General features: G+C 37.1%; 2 protein-coding genes and 1 long non-coding RNA gene across 6 annotated transcripts in view; 1 reads left to right on the forward strand and 2 right to left on the reverse strand.

Annotated features, from left to right (window-relative positions):
- Positions 1 to 17513, forward strand: part of LOC121505391 (protein phosphatase 1 regulatory subunit 1A-like) — a 58114-nt gene extending 40601 nt beyond the window's left edge. The window contains exons 3-7 of the mRNA XM_041780680.1: positions 1636 to 1673; positions 1831 to 1894; positions 5322 to 5504; positions 12185 to 12313; positions 15833 to 17513. Of these exons, the coding sequence (XP_041636614.1) occupies positions 1636 to 1673; positions 1831 to 1894; positions 5322 to 5504; positions 12185 to 12313; positions 15833 to 15912 (494 nt within the window). The 3' untranslated portion in view covers positions 15913 to 17513. The remainder of the gene's footprint in view (positions 1 to 1635; positions 1674 to 1830; positions 1895 to 5321; positions 5505 to 12184; positions 12314 to 15832) is intronic.
- The window catches only part of LOC121505404, a 92996-nt gene extending 75104 nt beyond the window's left edge, over positions 1 to 17892 (reverse strand). Inside the window, exons 1-2 of one of the 3 annotated variants that reach the window (XR_005991560.1) lie at positions 17521 to 17892; positions 1765 to 1882 (exon numbers count right to left, since the gene is read on the reverse strand). This is a non-coding gene — a long non-coding RNA (uncharacterized LOC121505404). The remainder of the gene's footprint in view (positions 1 to 1764; positions 1883 to 17520) is intronic. The other 2 variants (XR_005991559.1, XR_005991561.1) reach the window with 2 other exon arrangements.
- Positions 17893 to 20637: 2745 nt separating this feature from the next.
- LOC121507197 (calcium/calmodulin-dependent 3',5'-cyclic nucleotide phosphodiesterase 1B-like) overlaps positions 20638 to 22386 on the reverse strand; it is a 34148-nt gene continuing 32399 nt past the window's right edge. For both annotated transcript variants that reach the window (XM_041783405.1, XM_041783406.1), the window contains exon 14: positions 20638 to 22258. In XM_041783405.1, coding sequence (XP_041639339.1) covers positions 22161 to 22258 — 98 coding nt within the window. In that variant the 3' untranslated portion in view covers positions 20638 to 22160. The remainder of the gene's footprint in view (positions 22259 to 22386) is intronic.

A 22386-nucleotide genomic window follows, 5' to 3' on the forward strand; every position in this document is an offset into this window, starting at 1 on the left:
ATACACCTCTCATTCCAGCATATCTCATATCCAAAAGGTTTTCCTATCTGATTTCAACTCTGTTCAAAAATGGTTTCACGACAATAGACTCCATATTGATTTCATAACTCAAAGAACTTATGCTCATCTCTGCTCACTATACAGGTCAATCAATTGCTTCACATTTACAGTCAGGAAAACAACAGTCACTCAGCTGTTACTCCCTATTATTGATTATGCAGACACGGTCTATCAGAACACCTCAGACACTCATCTCAAACCACCTGACACTCTCTTTAATTCTTTGTGCAGATTTATTTTACGTTGTCCCTTTAAAACCAGTTACTGTCATCTGTATGATTCACTCAACTGGCTACCACCCAATGCAAGACATCACTTTCACTGGATTCAGTTTATTAATGCCGCCAAGGAGGTTATGTGATCGGGTGGGTTTGTTCATTTGTTAGTTTGTCAGTTTGTTCGTTTGTTAGCTACATAACTCAAAAAGTTGTGAATGGATTTTGATGAAATATTCAGGAAATGTCAGAAGACCACGGGTGAAACTGTCAGTGCATCTGTTGGCACCGGCAGGCAATGCTTCCACCATGACAGTCCACCGGTAGCAAAGCCAATGCTTTGCCTCACCGTGTTTCCACCCCACCGGGGAGGGAGTAATCGTCGAATACCGTGGTGGGGGGCACATGGGGACGGATCCAGGAATTTTTTTAAAGGATTCACTGGGTCACTGTTTCTAATCATGTGGTATATCTGAAGGTAGAGAAAGTGGGTGGGATTGTGCGACTGAGCTATTTTTGTTTGTAATATATATTGTTTGTTTGTTCTGTAATCCTGTTTGTTATTTATGTTGCATCTGTGTTTTTGGGACCCCCTCAAAAATGAGGTGGTGCATCTCAAGGGGTTATCCTTGAATAAATTCAATCCCAGTGACAGATTTGTAAATAGACATGTAGGCATAAAGGTCGAGTCTCTCAGAGAGGGACAACCATCAAACCTCAAAGGATGCAGTTATGAGTGTTATAAGAATCTTCTGTGATGAACCTAAGTGTAGAGTGGAAACTGGATCCAGGGGTTTTAAAGTTTGTATTACTTCCAGGTAGTTGTATCCAATAACTTGGCAGCTTAGTGTAAATCCACTGCAGACTACACTTAAGTATGCAACACACTTTCCTTCAGGGGGTTTTAGATAAACAGTGTTTTACTGTTTATCTACCATCAGCAGCTGGCTGCATTCAGGGATCTGTTTCTACAGACCCCAGTGAGGAGAGTGGATTAGCATCTCCTTATTCAGCTAAAACAATCCAGACAGTCTGTTTTTACTTAAGGTGAGAATGGAGAATAAATTAAGAATAATGAATAAATCCAGCCACTGTAATTGATAAAAGCAGGTAGATAGTTTTTTATGTGTTGGCTGGTAGTGAGTCAGATAAACATCTGGCTGGAGGTCACCTTTCATCGCCTCTGCTGTGCACTGCGAGAAAATACAGAAGCTCTGCAGCTCAGGACAGTAACAGATAAACTGTTTAACTGTGCACAATAACAGAACACAACATGTATCTGCTTTGAAGCTCTTGTTTTCATTAGTTCTGTGTATTCTGAAACTTAACTGAATGTGCTTGTTTGTTTGTTTGTTTGCAGAAATAGATGAAGATCGTCTCCCTACCCAGTTGTACAAGGTATTAAATTCACCGTCTGTGATTGTTCATTTATTAAAATGTGATTGCATGAATAGAACTAGGTGGATTGTGGTTTTCTCTTTTGAATTACCTTTATCCGTAGTGAAGCCTCTGTGTGCTCTGAGGAGAACTGATTTGTAGTTTTGATATTTCACAGGCAGCCTTGTTGAACTCTCCTCGACAGCGGAGAAAAGGGCAGAAGGGAACGCCTACGATGAAAGGTAGAGTCAGTTATCTCTCTTGTTATCAGCGATGTGTAATGTTGGCATTTGCTGTTGACACAGCTGGGTAGCTTCTAACAAAAAAAAGATAAAACAATGCGACTGTAGAGTATGAGAGAAATGTATTTCAAGAGTGTTGGATTTTCAGTGGGGCGTGAAATCAGAGCAGTACAGTACATATGGAAATTACTTGAACAAAAAGACAAAACAGAAACCTTAGAAATAGATGGAAAATAGTTATGTAAAATATGGATCTATGTTTGAATTTTTACAACCCTGCTGAATAAATGGATCACTAAATAACACTCTTACACTGGAGCAGCCCTCTTGATATTAATTAGGTGCATTCAAATATAACAACCTAGCACATTTTCTATCCAAAGATGTTACGCTGCCATTACATTTTTCACTAAACAATTAGGTTTGTATAGCACTTATAAGTCCTCATGTTGAAAAAGAAATTTGGACCTAACCTCCTTCCGTCCGTTTATTATCAGCAGTGTCAGGGTAGTTACTCATACAGTAATGCATTACACATCACTACTAGTTACTCTGTTAAAAAGTGATGTGGTAGCTTATTCACCGCAGAAAGTAATAGTAACAGTAGTTAAGTTACTTTTTCCATTACTCTGTCACATCATGAGGTGTCCCTAAATTGCTGATACAGAGCGTCATCTATACTTGGGCAATATGGTGTAAAATTTCTACCACAGTATTTTTTGCCCTTTGCCATAATGGTTCTATATATCGTGGTATTATAAAAACAAAAATACAATGCCTTTAAAAGCATATTCAGGTGCCCTCCCCCCATGTCTGTTGACAAGATGACAGAAAAAGAAATTCATAAGTCTCTCTATGTTCACTTATTTGTCACTGCACCTGCAGTTCTCAGTTTCTTATTACTTGGCATTTAAAGGTGCACAATAAAACATTCAGTTGTATCATGAGGGTGTGGGTTTGTAGTAAAATTAAAGTGTCCTTATAGAGGTTTAAAATGATATTCATTAGGGCTGGGACAATTCACTTTTCTCCCGATTCGATTTTTTACGATTTTTTAGGTGCCGATTCGATTTAAATTGCGATTCTACGATATTGCCGATTTTTGCAATTTTAGTTAGCTTTTTAAACACCAGTGAAAAAGATGAATGATAATCATGCCTACAGACTATATCAGGAAAAATACACATCACATGTGTATAACGATACATCACAAAATATGTCTAACTAGAGAATACAAAATAGTTATAAAATGGTCAAGTGCAGGATTTCTCAGTTTATTCACAATAATTTAGTATCAATTTCACAGAATTTGACACAGACTGAGCTAAATACTGAATATGAAGAGCATAAAGTCTATACATGTGTGTAGTATATATATGTATAACTTATTATGTAATTTTAAGTTAATATCGAATTTAACAATGTAGAATTAAGCTATTTAAAAAATATATAGTCCTGCATCATCTCGCATTTTACCTATCTTTGTTCAATCTGAAGATGAGGATTTTCCTCATTTGTTGTACTGAATTAAAATGTGACCGTGATTTTTTTTTTAAGAAAAGGGGAATAAATTATTATAGAGTGAATGTACTCCAATCCTTTATATTTCATATTTTATCAGTTTTTTATGTCATCACATAATGTGTTTGTGGAGGGAGATTATGGGAGACAAGCTGATCGTCACGTCCAGCTTTAAGACTGATGGACTGTGTTTTGCAGAGGGCATGACGTGACAGGCCAGTATTTCTTCTCTTGAGTAGAGACCAGCGGTAGCTTCAACGGGCTTGTTTGTTGACGTTAGCTGTTAGCTGTAGCGCTAACGCGATGATGCCTAACTAGTAGATTCGTTGTGTTGTCTCAGTATTTTACTCTGGCGTGGCATATCTTGCAAACGACTGTCTAACTCCTGTCCAAGTTTGTGCTGTCTTTAATGTTTTGGAAGCCAAAATAAGTCTACACATCCACTATGAATGCGGCAGAAGTCGCTCTACTGGGTAGGAACAAGCAACCGGCTCACGCAGACTGGAAGTCTTGTGTGATCTCGTTGTCTCAAGAGAGAAGAGGCAAGAGTCAACTGCCAGCTAGCGATGCCTGCCGCCAACTAACGGTCAGGGGGTGAAAATACACCACAAACTACCGCACCAACAAAGTGAATAATTAGCTAATTAATTAAATATCCATACTGCATTTTAAAATATCGATACAATATCACGCCAGGAAGTATCGTGATATTTCAGTGTATCGATTTTTTGTCCCCCCCTAATATTCATCCTAACCCCCACACTGATTCAATTGTATTTTTTTGCAATTCAATTCATTGGTAAAAAACATTGGATGAAGACTTTATCTGATCTTTTAACTGCATATTCCTCAAATAAACAAATTGTCTGTAATATCATTTTAAAGAAAAACCTTGCAAAATGTCAACCCATTCTTTAATAAGACATCATCATGCCAAATGTCAACAAAGTTAAACTTTTAAATGGCTACCATCAGCTAATGATTGTGTGTTTTTGTGACTCTTTTCCAACACTGGATAATCAGTGCTGCCCTGCCATAGCGCGGTCTCATTATCTCAAGCTTTATGACCAGAAATACCCATTTCTATGCTTAGAATTGAGTCCACAAGGGATTAGGGCACATGGGATCCTGCACTTTTTAAATGCAGTCAGAGAAAAATTACTAAAAAACACAAACGTGAAGGTTAAAGTTGGACAAGTGCTCCAGACATTTTCACTGTTGTCCCAGGTAAGCAAGAAAAACTAATTTTATGTGCAGATTTCCAATTAAACGCAAATGGTACGGGTAATTGTATGTGTTTATGGGGAAGAAACAGAATAAATTACTGTAAAGGAACTGGAACAAGGGAACAATAATAAGATGATAAGTGTAACTTGGTGCTCCAGGATGTTTATTTTTCAATTAGTTTCATGGCTAAAGAGCTCCAGGTTTTTATGAGTTGCTTGGTAGCATAAAACCAGGAGTTAATCTGGGAGCTTCACTTTCCCACTACAAGGAGATTAAGAGTAATGAAACCACAGAAGAAGGAGGAGGATGTAAGAGGAGATTAAACATGCATCATCACCTGCCTCCTTACTCCATACTGCTGGGTGTTAATTACACTTTCTTAGTTTATACAAAATAGTCAACTGACAATATTCTTTAGATGAGTTGGATTCAGTGTTGGATCTCCACCTTTCCTTCCATCTCTTTTCTGTGTACTCTTTATATCCTGTTTTTATCCATTGGTTTCCTTTATCTCAATTCTTTTCCTGGCATTTCCCGAATGATTACTTCTTTTTACTTTGCTCTGTTTCCTCCACTCCACTCCTTTCCCCTCTTATCTCCCCTCTTCCTCCTTACTTAACAACAAATTAACATTCTCCCTCCTGTATTTTTATTCTCTCTGATCTTCTCCTCCCCTCAGAGCTGCAGTTCCTGGTGGAGCACCACCTGTACCGGCAGCAGCAGGGCGCAGGGGACGAGTGCTCCTCAGAGAGCTGTCTGTCAGACCGGCCCAGCCCAGACTCTGTTCCCACTGGGGAGGAGCTCCCACATGACGACGAGGCCACTGCAGAGGCCTTTGAGAAACTGCGCTGCCAAATGGAGGGTAAGTTTAGAGACTATTTAGAAGACCTGCAGCTTTAAATATAACAGCAGTGTAAACATCAACAATTATGTCCTTAAAAAACCTACAGCTGATAGAAAACAGTGGGTTTTAATGTTTGTATGCAGAAGAGCTGCACATCTTGACTGGTCGTCCGATTTCCACTAGATAATGATTATCAAGCCAATAATTTTACTCTATTCAGTCCAATAACCTGACACATCACGATTCATCGATATGAGTTGCATCCTCAATTTTCAATATTACTGCACATGGCTTCTATTTTATTACTGAAGACAAGCCGTCAGTTAAATATAAACTCCCAATAACAATGCAAATCTCTTTAAATTTAAAATCTAAATAAATTATGTAACCTACAGTAAATTCTCAAATACTACCAAAGCCTATACTTAGTTTGGTTCAGAAGGTACCAGGCTTTTACATGAGGCCTAGTAGCTGCATAAATGTCTGTAGACAGTCTCAAACTAACATTGCAAAGCAGATGGATTGCCAGACTGTCATCAGGCAAATCCATTTGGAAAAACTTGGAACCACAACGTTTGTGCTGAACTTAAAACAGTTCTGGCCAATCAGTGTCAGAATGATGCTGGAGCTACTGGCAGGGTTTAGTTGTACTGTGAGCTGTTGTTAATGGCTATCATATAGTGCCAGTTTTATCAGAACTGGATCACATTACTATGCTAGATACTACTAGATAGAAATCTATTACTATTACTAGCTATTAGAGGTATTACTTTTATTTTTTTAACCTTCATTTAACCAAGATAACTCATTGAGATAAAAATTCTCTTTTTCAAGAGTGTCCTGGCCAAGACAGCATTACTAGATAAAGAGTAATGGTAATTGGACTAAAGCACTTTTCTAGTTATGTGTGTAATTCACACCACCTCCTCTCCTTTCTGTTGTTTTGTAAAGACATTAACAGGCAGTTTTTATCTTTATAAGATGCCAAAAGGATCTAAGGATTATAAGCAAGTGCAGACTTGTTCATTCAAAGGGGCCATTGCTGCGCGCTTGCCCCCAACAGCTGTGGGTTACTTACAACTATGGCTGTCAAGATTAATTGACTTAATCTTGACTAATTAAGATCAACAATTATTGCACTAATATCCTTAATCGCATGCTTTATTATACCTGTCAACACACTTTGGTTAAGGCTGCCACAGCATCTCCCTGCAGCCACAGTAATATGGATGAAGTCCAGCTCTGCTCTACGATGTCTAGTTTCACTTTCAAAAACTCACTAACAGCTCAGTAAACAAGTCAGAGGTCATCTGTACCATTTTAATGATCTCTTATTTTATTTTCAATCGATAGCAAGTTCCTTTTTCTGTGGTTAAGTCTATGTTTAAATCCTCAATCAATATTTAATAGTAGGTTTGTACCTGATAGGAAGTCAATTATTCTTAGTTTAAGGCAGTAGAAAAATACAAAATGGAACAAAAACAGTTAAAAAATGAAAAAAAGTGGAATTGTAAAATGGGCTAAAAACGGTGTGATTAATCATAATTAACTACAGAACTCCTGAGATTATTCAGGATTAAAAATTTCCATCTTTTGACAGTTCTACTTACTACTGATGACTGCATTTTTTACAGTTCCTGTAGTTTATTTGCATTAATTCACAGAATGATGACTGTATCATCACCGCTTGTTGTATCTAAAAGTACTGAATTGTCAAACGTTTTGACATCCTTAGAAGTAATACAATTCAAGTTTAAGAAACTTTTCCCACTGCTGTAAACTTTCTCCAAGGAATGGGGACTTCAGTGCATTTCCCCCCCCACAGGGACCAGAGTCTAAAAAAAGTACACAGGACTTTATTTTAACCACTGTAGCCCTGCTCTGTGGGTTATAGTCTCAAAATGTACAGGGACTTTGGATTCAAGCAGTATTTTTGGTGCTGCATTGACAGTGTCTCTTTTTAAATTACAGGCAGACTAATTTGTTTTATCTAAATGAGACCTAAGACCTCCACAGTAGAAACATTTAAGTCAATTTTAGTCTTTCTAAAAGGTTCATAGAAATTGATTTTCCGAGTGTGGACATATGGCTTTTATAAAGCAAATAATCAAAAATTCCTTCTTTCTAAACATGTGCACCATTTAAAGTGCAGAAGTGGTTTGAGCAAGATGTAAAGAAGGTTTACAAGCAAAGATCTAAAGAGGTCAAGCTTCTATGAGTTACAAATTTAGAGAACACAGCCCCATTGTGCAGATCACAAGACAACTAAGAGCATTTGTTGAACTAATTGATTTGATGTTCTCTGTGGCAGAAGTTGATCAGCTGTTTTCAACCATTACAAGCATTCTCAGACATTTTGTCTGTTTTCATCTTCATAAAATCTTAATCTGGAAAGTAACTAGGGGCAAAAGCTCTAAATTTATTCAAAGTAAAAAATATCTTTGCTATACAGTAGAGAATAAGTAGACAATAGAAAATGAACATACTCCAGAGAGGAAAGTTCCTCAAAATTACTTTGAATGTGGACTGCACTAACCGCATTTCAGACATGGTAAACCAGTAGTGGTCTAGTGGTGTTTCTTTATTCCATAAACATGTGTTTGAAGGGAAACAAAAGGCAATTGACAAGTTATACTGCTAAAATCAACACGCTAAAATAGTAGAGAATGAAGAGAAGACATGTCAAAGAAAAGGAGGTCTCTGCTGTGGGAGAAATGTGCTGTGGTTCAATGAGAACAGAGGCTGAGATTCAGTATTAAGGAAGGAGATGAAGCCAAATGCAGGTTATTAACATGAGGGAAGGTTGTGAAATTGGGAGGAAAGGGGGATAAAAGTAAAGCATAAAATTATGAAGGCAGCAAGAGAATTGCTGGAAGGGATGTATGTAAATGTGTGAGAAGGTTATGAAGCAAAGAGATTTAGCAGAGGTGAAACAAAGACACAAAGGGACATGGGTAAGACAAAGACAACTACTGTAAAAGGAATAGTTGGGAATATATTCCACATATACTTTATTATTTTCTCACTAAAGGGATACAAAAATGACACCACTGTCAGGTCTGTTGCTAAATATTGTGCATAGCTCGAGCCAAGAGCTAATTACTTTAGTTTCACTTAGTATTATGACTGAAAGCCGGGGGAAACAAGTGGCTGAGTTGTTTCTTTGTTTAGAAAAAAAAAACATACAAAGCCTATAATTTAGCAAAGCTTCTCATTTGTTCTATCTATAAAAAAAGCAAAGTGCATTATGTGAAAAATAGAGGCTGTAATTAACTAACATATAATCAAATTTAGAAATATTAAATTTTACTGTTGTTTATTTTAAGTCATTGGGGCTCAACAGGCTAGTGGTTTCCATTAACTGTTTAAAGCTAACCAGACAGGTATTTAAGTGATACTGACGTTTCCATTAACAAGCTGCAACACAGCCGCTGAATAAAAACACTTAGTTAGATTGAACCACACTGGCAGAAATAGTGTCGGTTCTGTGCCACAAACTTCACAAAAACCAGGGTCAGCTAGTCAGCTCAGGCCACATAATCTATAATATAATGGCCACTGAGTGGATGGAAGTACAGCACACACTGTACACACACACACACAATCAGTGACTGTCCATAGCTAATGTAGCACATAAAACTGTTCATGTCTTCAATTTTAATTTTCAATTCAACAGAACACGCATCTTATGGATTACCTAAAAATTAAACGAAGTTCACTGTATTTAAAAAGAAACATTATATGTGGGTTTTTTCACATAGGAACTGCAACTGACTCTGTCAGTCTACACAAAAGCAGCAGAGAGGATGCTGGGAAAACACATCAATGATCATTTACACCAGTCCTACAGAGGGCTGGTTAACTTCACAAGATCAGACTTTTACATTCACTCAGCATAAAGCAGTAACATGGAGCTGAAAATGTCAGATAGCACTGATTTATTATATGAGGCGGGATCTGACGTTATAAAGTTCCCCTGGTGCTTTTCTGTCACGGTCTATAATCTAACATGGTGGAAGCTTTAAAATACTGTACAGTGTTGTTTTGATGCATAAAACATCCACTGCATGACACGGTCAACACTCTAAATCACCATCCACCGGCTAAAACAGCTGTTTGTCCTCTGACATCACATTTAGTCAGTGCTGGTATTAAACTTCATAGCAGAAAAACAGAATGGACCGTTAATCATTTTAAACAGAAAAACTGCAACAGACAAAAACAATGCACACATATGACTGCATGGCATTTTCAAGCACAATTTTTAACAGTGTTAAATAAAATGTTCTTTTATCCTAAGCGAGTCATTAACATTAGGAATGGTGGTTTTTGTTTGAAAGTAGATATTTCTTCTTATCAAGTTTAAATAACTGCTGCCCAACCCCACACTTCCTTTCTCCATATGCACAAACTCAGAGCCTCATTCACCTTGATCAACTTCTAAAAAAATAAAAAATAATAATAATAACAGACTGTGATGCAGCACAGAGAACGTGAAAAATGCACAGGTGTGTACATATTTTACAGAGGTGGTGACAACGGAGTGAAGTGATGACAAAAAAAAAAACGATCCACGATTAATAACTGATGACATGAAATGTATATCCTAACTGCATCGATACAAACCACAGATCAGGGTCATCAACTACATTAGTACAGGGCCCAGCTTTTATCTTAGTTGGCACTGTGGGAAGCACAATCTCAAACATACTTCTAAAGGATATTGGTCTAATGAACATATTATTGCATAAATAAGTTTATTTTCTTTTAAAATGTAAGTCATGTTTTTAGCCTTTAACTGTGAGAGCTCCAGATTGCCTCGTAAGTTAAAAGATGCTAAATTAGTTTCTTAGCATCTTTCCTCTTTCTAAACTATTCAACTGCAGCAAGCAAACAACATTTAAATTCATAAAAAACGATCCCTGGATGGTATCACAACTAAATGCCAGAGAAAGTAATAAAGGGATGTGCAGATGGATGATCTCAGATTGTGAAGAAATAGAACGTAGCAGTGATCTGCTAAAGCTGTTTTATTGTAGAATCTGCTCTATTACTTCTAGATCTTTTCTCCCTTCATCTTCTGATTTCAGACGCAGTGGTGGCTGGAAATCAAAGTGAAACTTAAGATTTAGTCTTTAAGAAGATTTCTAATGGTCTTACATGAAGCTGTGTCATAGTTTTCTAAACCATCAGTGTACAAAAAACATTTATTTGCACAATCTGCACAAAGTTTATTTACTTTTTTGATGGGCTCAGCATCTGAAACCAATACTTTGTTTGAACTGTTAGCAGACATTGTTTTGCTTTTCATTCTTTTCCCAAGTTATTTACAAGCCTTTCCACCTGGCAGGTAAACGTAAGGATAACGGGATCACTAGTGAAACTTTATAATATCAGCGTCTTTTTTTCAGAGACAGGCAGCGATGTCCGCAAGGTTCTGACATCAATTGTTACAAGAAAATGTTTTAAACGGTATAATCATTGGTTTCCCTGTATTACTTTAGCCTACATGCATGCTGCAGCTTCTCAACCTGCATCTTCCTCCTCTCTTATTCATTGTGAGCAGCAGAGTATGAATGTGACACGTAGCCTATGTCACCACTCATCACAGCCTAATTTACTGCTGTGAACAAACATTTCCCTTTATAAATAGAAATCAAGATTACGTTAAAATAACATGCAGTCACTACTACACTGCATAAGCACCTGTCTCAGAAATTAATCATATTCTGGGTTATGTGTTTTTGATTTTAGTTGTCTATAAAAATGCATAAGTACCTCGGTGATATAGAAATGCACATGAACAGGCTAACTGTTTAAAGCTATAGCTGTAGGAATTCTATTTATAGTCTATATGCTTTAAAATGAAAATAAAGGTGTAAATGTGTGTCTGATAAACAATCAAATACATTTAAAAACACAAGAGGACACACAAATAATTTTAAAGTGGAGGAGAACATGCTCCTTAAATTTGTTTAGAATGCAGGAACAGAATTATTTGGTCCTTAAATGTTCTGGGAAAAGACCTCCAGATCCCTTTACCTGATGGAGCCAATTTTGAAACGGTAAATTTTCAAATATTTAATGGACTGATCGACAGGCTGCTGCAGGAGAAAAAGAAAATAACTGACTTGTGAACACAGTATCTGTGCATTGTTTTTTGTCTTATAAAAAGCAGAGAAGTATATTAAACTATAAAACAAGGCTTTACATGAATGTGGTCATCAATCGCCCACTCACTCATGTTGAGTTATTACCAGTTATTCAACAAGGGGGCTGAAAGGAAAAGAGCTGATATAAACCTGGGGGGGGGGGCTGCCACTTGCCAGACAAAATCAGAAATGTTCATATTTTTTTATTCACTGTAAAAAGTCTTTAAAAGACACCGTAGTTCAAGGTTAGATTTGGGAACTTCTTCAAAACAGACAGAATCACTGTAGTCTAGTTAAAATGGCACTGCTCAGTGCTTCAGAGTTAAAAGAGAGTCTCTAGCATGCTGTTTCAAAGACACTGAAGGTACAGCAAGCTATACTTTCTGACGTCTATTCCCCACTGCAGACCTGGGGGATAATGAAGTAGAATAAAATCCGAGCAGTTTACCCACCCTGCTGTATGATGAAGAGTGTTTTTTCTTCTCTGTCTGGTTTGTTACATCTGTCATTTCCCTCACCCTCGTCTCATCTTTTTTCCTCCTCCAGAGTTCTCCAGGGAGAGCCTATTAGAGGCTCCAGGTGGGCTCGAGTGCCCCCTCTCCAACGAGAAAGCAGGATGCTCCAGTGCTGCCAGCGAAGCAGATCCTTCAACGCAACAAAACAACGCACAACCAGGTACAAGAGAGTCAAAAGAGACTCGGTTCTAAATGCAGGAATGCTCTTTTCCCAAGCGACTTGTCAACATCTGCTCAATCAGAGGGTCTATTTAGGTATGTTTACTAGTTCAGCAGACCTGTCTTGGTGTCATGTAATCATGGCCTGTCAACAATCATCCGTGAAGTGGCTTTGATCCACACTTCACACACCGTCTGAAAGGATACCATGCAGGAGTGGAGAAATTTGTATGGGGGCTGAACTGATACTGTCGGCATTCTGTGCTTTGATTTTCTTTTTCATAATTTTTCTGCCTTTCATTCACTGATTTTTGTGGACCTAGTATTTATAGAAAAAAGTAGCTTGTTGTGATTGCTTATTGGCTAATACTTTGTGGAGCCAATAATGTACGTATGTAAAACACAGGCATGTATCGCCCTTACTGTCTGACACAAACCTTTAGGCGTTACGTTTTTTTGGTTCTTATTGAGATGAAAATTCTAAGCCAACATAGCCAGTATTAAGATGCCTGTTGGTTTTTGAAATTTTGTTGGTAGGCTTCTAGTTTTACATTTTCACCATCACAGTCTTGTCTTTATTGGAGCCACAGCTCCCTGCTACAATGACTTTAAGATACAGACTGCTAATAAAAAGTGGGTGTAGCCTCTATAGCAAAATTGAAGCCTCTGTGGAAATGTATTATTTATAATTGCCAGCCTGGGGCGAGTCCACTGGTTGTAATAAGTCTGATTTAATCCAGTGTTCTTTTAACTTACTTTATTACCCCCGTAAAACTAATCAATGTATTCTGTTACTAAATACTTAAACTTCATAAATACACCATGATGTTCAAAGGTCAAATTTGGTGTAAAACACACAAGGCTATATATTTTATGCAGCCTACCAGTGATTAACAAGCCCTGCCACAGGCTGGTCAGTCAGTCAAGATGTAACAGTAGCTGTGTCTCAATTCAGGGGTAGCATCCTTTGAAGGGCCCAGCCTACTTAGGACCAAGCCTGGGCAATTGGGACCACTTAGGCTGGATTGAAATGTGAGGGTTTGTATTCTCAGTTTGCATCACCACCTGTCCTCTTTCTAGTCACTTAATTTCTATGTTCCAATCCTGTTGTCTAGCAACAGCGTCGCACAAGCTAGCTAACGTATCTAAAATTGTGCAACTTAAGCTATTATACTGTGACGATAAGTAAATGAAAGCCCCTCTGCTTAAGAAAAATGTTTTGGTAACTATTTGATTAAGTTGTATTTATATTCCTAATGAGTCTGTCAGCTTATTTGAATTGGCACTAGGGGTGGGAATCACCAGTGGCCCCATGATACGATATTATCATGATACTTAGGTCACTATTCAATATCATTACAATTTTAAACACTTTGCGATACAGGGCTGTACAGTGTGACATATATGTTGCTAATGCTACAAGAAAATAGATCTGTGCTAAGAGGTTTTCACTCCTCATCGCACAGGTGCTATGACAAAGTGAGAGAGGTGCGAGCATGCCAGGCACGCATGTGCGACTTTAAGTTTAACTCGTTGCCACAAAAACTTCACTCCACTGTGATACGCAGTACAGGTGGTTGTTATGTTTAAGAGGAGCACTGCTTTAATCCCAAGTTTTTTATTAAGGCAAGTAGGCTAGACAATGCTAAATATGAGTATCTGCTAGCTCACTTCTCTGTTCTCCTTGTCCTCTCCAAGTATGCACACATGGTCACAGAGTTGGCTGTCAGTGAGAGGACAGAGCGCTCAGTCTGCGTTTACTTCTGATTAAAGATTAATGTATAAAACATTTTCTCTTCACTAATATTGTAGCTGCTGCTGTTTGGTTAACAAGCCAATACGCATCTGAATGTAACATACAGGTCTGATATGAGACAGACAGACAGAAGCAGATGGCAGAGATGAGGGATTGACAGGAGCACAGAGGAGTAGATCAATACATCCAACACTGTATAAACTTTATAAACATGTATTGTTAGGGTAAAGACATGATTTGGTGATTGATTTTTTCTTTTAATGACCATTTAACTCCAGTAGTACTGATGTTATCATTACACTGTTAGAGAGAAGAGTGATTTATTCATTTACGTCAGCTCTATAAACATCAGACCCCAGTGTGATAGTACAATATGTACACTCTAACGATGTTTAATACATTTCTAATAATGTTACAAATATTTCCCTATTACACTGAGTATCAGTATATATAGGGTGTCCAAACTATGGGCTGTGGGTCAACTGTGGCCCTTGCAGCTTTTGAATTGGCCTGCAAGAAATCTATTAGAAAGGCCCATATAAGAACATACAAGTCGTACTCTATTTCTTAGTTTGACTAGGATTAACAATATTGGGGTTTATATAATGTGGAGATATTGACAACTTAAATTTAGCCGATAACAATACCAATATATAAATGTATACAGATTTACGGATGAACAAAGACACGTACTTCAGTCTCTAGAGCACATTAAAGTTTAAGTAATTAGGATGAACACAGAAAAAGACTTCAGCTGTCAGTTGGTCCTGTCTAAGTTAAAAAAAATGGATGAATACAAACAAAAGGATTACAGCAGTAAATTGCAGCATGAATGGAGCTCATCTGCTCCTCTGTCTGATCTATCTCAAGGTCTGATCTCCAAATCATAGTGCTCTAATCACCTTCTAGCACCAACACTTCTATGAAGTTAGTCAGCTTCCAGCAGTTGCCATGTTTGCTGTACTAACTTTCTCCTGCTGTATGACTGTCACCTCTGCCAATCTCACGGGACAAACAATTGTCTAAACAATTAATGTTATTTTACCATTATCATAGACTTCAGTTCATATTAGCAATTCGTTTGAAAAAAAATCGATACTTGGTCAATGAGACATTACGATATAACACCAGACAAAAAATCACGATACTGTGCTGTATCGATTTTTCTCCCACCCCTAATTGGCATGTTGTCTTGAGATATGTTTCACCATGACGGAGGCACTGGTTAGGTACTCCTTCAGTCAGTGAAAGAAGGATGCATGTGAAGAAGCCTCTAACAGCCACTCACCTGCCCCTGTGACATGATAGGTCCTTAAATGTGCCCTCCAAAGACTGCAGCCCCTGAAATGGGACACACAGTAGCTTGTGCAGTGTGCATCTACATTGTCATCTTAACATTGGTGGGAACCAGTTATAATGCCTAACTTTTTTTTTTATCAAAACACATTTACTAAAGTAAGAAATAAAGAGAAAGGCATGGGCTAAATATGGGGAATTAGAAATAATGAAGGTCAGAGGCACCTCAACATTAGACTTCACTATATAGACCTGGGGCAATATTCACTTCTTTTATACAACCCAAAAATGCATGGCTAATTTTTAGAGGCAGTGAGACTGCAAACTGAGCCAGTGCAACAGAGTCAACTTTTGGAGAATGCTGATGGTTGTTAAATGTTAAATGTACTGTATAGCTACAGGAGTCCATTGAAAAAAATCCAGCGCCCCTCTCTCTCAGTCTTTTATGTCTCTGTCCATATCTTACAGACACAAAAGCAGCAGCATCCAGCGCGAGTCAACCAGCAGAGGCAGAGACAAAGAAAAGCAGCCAGGAGAAAGAAAAATAGAGGGGTCTTCTGTTCAACACAATGCTGCTCAGTGTGCTCAGCCAAGCCCAACACAATGACAGAAGATTGTGTCTGCAGATCCACTTTTTACAGACATCAGGGCATCTATGTTCCTCTACTGTCAGGCCTTAGTTTCCACCAGAGAACAAAGGTTACTACTTTTATTTCAAAGAACATGTGTGAATTATAATTACTTCATTATCAAGATTTAGTTTGTTGTCACTTCCACGGAGCAAAATGCTGTGTACCCCAATTTTATGTTTGATTTCTGTATCTTTCCCTTGAAAAAGACAAAAACAAGTCCTGTATGTATAAACCCAACTAGAGGTAACTATCAAATCGCACAATTATGGCCATAAATAACCAAAACACACATCCATAACATCCCCCGAAAATTGCATCAAATATGCAATTTGCTGCTTATTTACAGTGTGCCATGACTCCTGCAACTATTGCTCCACCCCAAAGCAATAACGATGTATATGTACCACACAAATGTGGACTAAAAAGCATCATATTTTCAAATTCAGGTATTACTTTAACTTAGTCCCACTGAGTTAGATTCTGAAATTGATTCAACACCTCGGTTGAACATAAAAAGAATTAACATGTTTACGCCACTAAATCACAATTAAACTATTATGCCTTTATATTCCACGTGAAAGTAAATTGCATGTTTGTTTTTCCATTGAGGCATTTATGAAGAGCTTACAGAAAATTTTATTGAATAGTTAATGGATTTGAGCAGATAAACTGAATTACTATCCATTAGACAGAAACTGAACAGCATAGCCAAATCTGTCCTGAAAATCACTCAAGGATCATAGATTCTCTCTCTTCCCATACTAGAGAATCTAAAGGAGGAAATTTTAATCCTAAATATATTTTTTGCTGTTTTCACCCATTGCATTTACTATCTAGAATACCAGTATATATAGCCCAGTGATGGGGATCCTCTCTCCAACCAGTTAAAAGCTTCTGTTTCATCCCAATCTACATAAATTAGCAGCATGGTTGTACCGGGCAAATAGTTTGGTTGTTATCACTCTGGACGCTCAATTTATTGATCAAATTTGCATTATGAGACATCAACAATCTATTTGTGATTAGTTTGCAGTGTTATTCGCAGTCATTGTGTGTTCAACAACCAGTGAAACATTTTTGTCTGATTTCAGTCCCTTGAGTATAAACACCTCAAAAGAAAGACTTTTATCTGATTGTAAACTTTGTTGACAATCACTATTAGTCTAAAATGCATCAAGCAATGCCAATCAAATAAAGTTCATAATCAGCTCTAGTGATTACTTTAATTGCCACCTAGTTAAACCCAGTTAACTCGCCTCATAGAACTCTTTGTAAAGTTAGCTCATTGTCAGAAGCTGCTACACAACACAAACACAAACAACTTTTGAATAACAAACAGCTTTTCAGCTAAACCTTCGTTATCATGTCGCTAACAGAAAACAAGGAACGCGTTTTGTCTTGTGCATTAGCTTGTTGAACAAGCTAGCAACAAAAGGTCAACGAGACTACAAACGTCATTGCTAATCTCGTTGACTAGCCAAAAAGCCTCTAGGCTTCAACACATACATCAACAACGAAACTTACCTTCAGAAGCCAGTTTGCTTGGTAGAAACGATAAAGTCCTTGTTCTTCAGCACCAGTAAGAAAACACTGTCCTGTTCGACGTTCAGGCTCCAAGTAAACCGTTTAACTTCGCTTTACCTGCAAGTTGTTGTCAATCAAACCGCTAGACCCGCCCCCATCTGCTGAAAAGAAAAGTATTTCAGAGATTTTCCAAAGATTTCAAAGATTTTTTTTCCTCTTGGTTATTAAAATACTGATATTATGGAAGGATGTTTCTGCACTTAAAGAAGAAAAAATATGAAAAATAGGCAATCTAAACAAAAAAAAAGACTTTTTTTTCTCATAATTCTGACATTTTATGTCACAATTTTCGATTTATCCATAATTTGGACTCTTTTCCCTCATAAATTCAACTTTTTTTCCTCATAATTACACTTCTTATTTCATAAATATGATTTACTTTCTTATAATTATATATTTTTATCTGGTAGTTACTATTTACTTTCTCATAATTATGACTTTTTAAATTGTAATTTCAACTTCATCCCATCATTTCCACTCTTTTTCTCTTGATTTCTATCTTATCATTTTGATTTAAGATTTGTCTCTCTCTTTTTTTTTTTTTTTTTTTTTTTTTTTTTGATTTGCTTAACTTTCATATGTTTTCTTTTTTAAATGGCGGAAATCATTGTCCATGACAATAACTTTTTAGGACACAAAAGACAACACAAGTTTTGACTGCCCTGAGGAAGAGCTGCTCATAATACTCCATTAATATTATTACTTTTTACTGTAGTACAATCACACATTTACTAGATAAAAGTAGGAATGCAGGAAATGCACCCTGCATTCCTGAAGAAAAAAAAATACCCCCTCTTATTTAAGACTTGAAGGTTTCTGGGATCTCAGTACTGAATATAGAACATCTTCATGCATGTCACTGAATGTACAGTGATTTTTCATAATCTGAAATCTTTTCTGTCCATCATTTTGTCAAGTATTAATTTAAACATTTGAAATACTGGACACAAATAGAAATGACTGATCTTCCCTTTTAATTCTAGTTTTGTACAAACAAAGACACTATATGAAGATCTCACCCACAATAAAATATTGATTATTCCATCTATTAATTATCAATGAGAAAGCATTAATTAGTATATCATGTGACAATCCTTCTAACATTATGTGACAGAAGTAAAGTAAATCATAAACCACTGTGTATTGATGTCACTTTATCAGATTAATCAGACACAGTTTGATCGTGTTATCTCCCAGTTGCCACAGAGACCAGAATAAACAAAGAAGACAGTAAAACATTCCTGTATAAGCTTTTCTTTTTCTTCTGCAGTGTATTTATGGACCATGTAATGTTTTTCTGTTTTGACGGGTAATATTGTACTTTAAATGAATTAAATCTGGGGAGTTTTGTTCCAATTTTACTTGAATTGATGATGATTACATCTGTAATCTAAATTTGTTTGATACAATAAAACATTTAAATTGGTGATGGGCTACTTTTTTATTCATTTTAGCCAGAAAAACTGTCAGTTGGGGTCAGTTCTCAACTATTTTTAGAGGACCAAAGTCTAAACTAGGATCTGTGATCCCATTAAAATGTCAACAGAGGGGACATTTAGGGTCAAAGCCTCCGTTTACTTCAAGAGAATTTCATGTATCTGACATCTTTGCAGCATAGGGCATGTGTTTAGTCGAGTTTGACTTTGAGTTTATTCTAAAAATAGACTCTCTGACAATAAATAATTCAATGTCAAAGTCAGGAGCATAAAAACACATACATTTTTCATACCAAGGACTAGTTTCCACAAACTTATTTTGTAACACCAAGGCAGTTTATGGAAACGTGTTATGCATACAGATGCATAGAGTTACAGTAGACGTGCCTGTGTGAGATGGATGAGGTTCTGCTGTGAAGGCGTGGTGCAGTCAGGCCTGGAGACGGAGAACTGCAGGATCCTTTCAGGGTAAATGTTGCATTTTTTATTAATTTCTAAATCTGTAGGGAGAGTAACTTTGATGATTACTTGTAAATTTTTATGATGAAATTTACTTGATGAAGTGAGAAAAATACATGATTGTGTGTTGGGGTGGAAGGGTGTACCCTGCATGCATTACTAATATAACGCACATGAATCAAGAACAAGAATTAACAGCATATTTGAATTCCATCTGTTGTGATGTCTGCTAATTTACATCCACCATGCTGACTTGGAGGTGAAGAAAACACTGTAAAGTGCCCTTTCAAAATGTTGAACTCAAGAATGTTAAAATATCAAACTGGGTTTGAAGCCGAACCCCTCAGGGCAACCCTGGAGCAAATTCTCAAACTATGCTCTACAGCTCCCCCAGCTGGAAGAGCAGAGGACTGAATTCAATGATGTACCAGCAGTGAAACAGCATCAAAAGAACCATCAAAATAAATAAGAGATGAAAATTAAGGGTGTAATTGGACTGAAGGAATTTATATCCTGCCGTTCAGCCACAATTTATGCTTCCAATTATAATTAACTATATAATTTTGACAACTTTTTAAATCCATGAGAAATGCATCCTCATATGTCTTCTGTATCTTCCCAAAACCAAAATCTGAAATAAATCTGAGACTGGATTCTGCAGGTGCAACAGCCCTGGTCACTCTATAGGATCTACTTGATGCATGTCATCAGTCACTCCCTCTCACCACTTTTCCTTTCTCTCTATAGCTGTTCTATAATCCTAAATAATTATAAAATAATGTGACATAGAAACATGCAACTCAGCCAATAATAGAGAAGAATAGATTGCCAAAACATTGTCAAAGGAGGAATTTAAGTTGACAACAAATCTCCTCTGTTTATTAATCCCTGCAGCTCTTGTTTGCACTACCTATTTTGAGCCTCCTGTGCTTGCATCCAAAAAGTCCTCAAAGTTTAAATGAATGCAGTAATAAAATGTTGACTTATGTTTTAAGATGCAGACTCCTGAACTTAAACCACACAGAATCCTTGGCTTTCGGTAGATTTATATCACTGCCAAAAATGAACTTCTTTAAACAGTTAGCTTTTCACACAACGAGAGCTGATGAAAATACTTCATGAAATCTTAGCAATACAGAAAGGGGTCTCATAATATCTTTATTCCAATATAAACTGCAAAGACTTTTCAGAGTTCATTTGATATCAAAAAACAGGTCACTTGAAAGTACAATATGTTAGATTTTTGCATTTAAATGTCTACATTAATTCATAGTGCAATACAGCGCATTCAGAAAGTGTAGATTTAATTTGTATGTCTTAGCCTGAATCTACAGTCATTTGAAATCCTTTTCAGGACAAAGTGAAAACAGAATGTTTCGAAATTTTTAAAATGTATTAAGAATAAAAACTGAAATATCACTTATATGCATTCAGTACTTAGTTAAGGCATCTTTGGTAGCATTTTGAATATGATGCAACAAGCTTTGCACTCCTGGATTGGGGGATTTTCAGCCATTCTTCTTCTCAAATCTTCTCAAGCTCATGCAGGATGGATGGGGTCCATTAGGGGACAGTCATTTTCAAGTCTATCCAGAGATGTTGGTTCAAGTCAGGTCTCTGGCTTTGCCACTCTCGGACATTCTCAGTGTTGTCCCTAGGCCACTCCTGTGAAGGTGAACCTTCAGTCCAATCTGAGAACCTGAGCGCTGCAGAACAGGTTTCCATTCAGCTTTCCCTCAACCCTGACCAGTCTCCTGGTCCCTGCTGCTGAAAACACCCCCCACAGCATGATGCTGCTTTACTGCTTGGATGATGCTGGGCAGGTGATGAGTGATGCCTGGTTTAGTCCAGATATAATGTTTAGAACTGAGACCAAACAGTTCAATCCTGGTTTCATCAGCCCAGAGAATCTTGTCCTGCAGGGGTTGTTTTGCAAACTCCAAGCAGGATTTCATGTTTTTTTTTTGTTTTTTTTTCTTTTTTGCACTGAGGAGAGACTTTCTCCAGATTAGTAGAGGCTGCAGTGATGGTTGTCTTTATTGAACTTTCTTCCATTTCCACCCAGGCTCACTGGAGCTCAGTCAGAGTGACCAACAGGTTCTTGGTCTCTTTTCTTATTAAGACCCACCTCCTCTGATTGCTCAGTTTGTGCCATGCAGCAATCTCTCACTTTCTGAATGCATTGTATATAGTTCAGACAATGATACAGAAATTTTTGAAATGATGATTTTGATCATGTCAGACAAGGATCTGATCAAAAATTATATCAATTCTAAATTTAAATAAAAAGGCAGTACCCATTATAATAACATTGACAGATTTCCTTTTTTATTTCAAGGTTAAATGTGTGTACAGTTCAAACTATGAAGGTAAAATATTCCCTACAAAGTGTTTTTAGTGACAAATTAAATTAATAACATGCACTATACTGTATAACATGGCCAGCATGTACACTTTGCATTTAAATAATCATTGTATACTACATCAAAATAAGACATGAGGACATTTCTGTGCATATTCTGCATCTTACCATGGGAAGATGTTTACCATAAACCACTCTCCCTCCTCTGACTCCATCATTCAGGGTTTACATGAAGGCAACGTGGTTTTTTTTCAAACAGTGAATCAATGTCAATCTCTGTAGCTATTCTATGAAAAAGCCCTTTTTTATACATAAAGTCCTGTTTACTGTTGTGTATCTGTGTTGGAGTTCTGTGGTGTTTTTTCCGATGGCTCCTCTTGTCTCGATCTCGGCTCTTTCGTCACGCTTTGGTCTGAAAATCCTGCAGGATACAGAGAGAGATTGGAGGAGGTGTTGGGAAATTTAGTTAAGCTGAAAGAAAAACATCTGTATGCGTGAATGTGAGATCATTTTAAACATGTATAAAGGTAACAAATCAAATCAAGGACA

The sequence above is a fragment of the Cheilinus undulatus genome, linkage group 3 (genome assembly GCF_018320785.1).
Source record: "Cheilinus undulatus linkage group 3, ASM1832078v1, whole genome shotgun sequence".
NCBI classification, from domain to species: domain Eukaryota; kingdom Metazoa; phylum Chordata; class Actinopteri; order Labriformes; family Labridae; genus Cheilinus; species Cheilinus undulatus.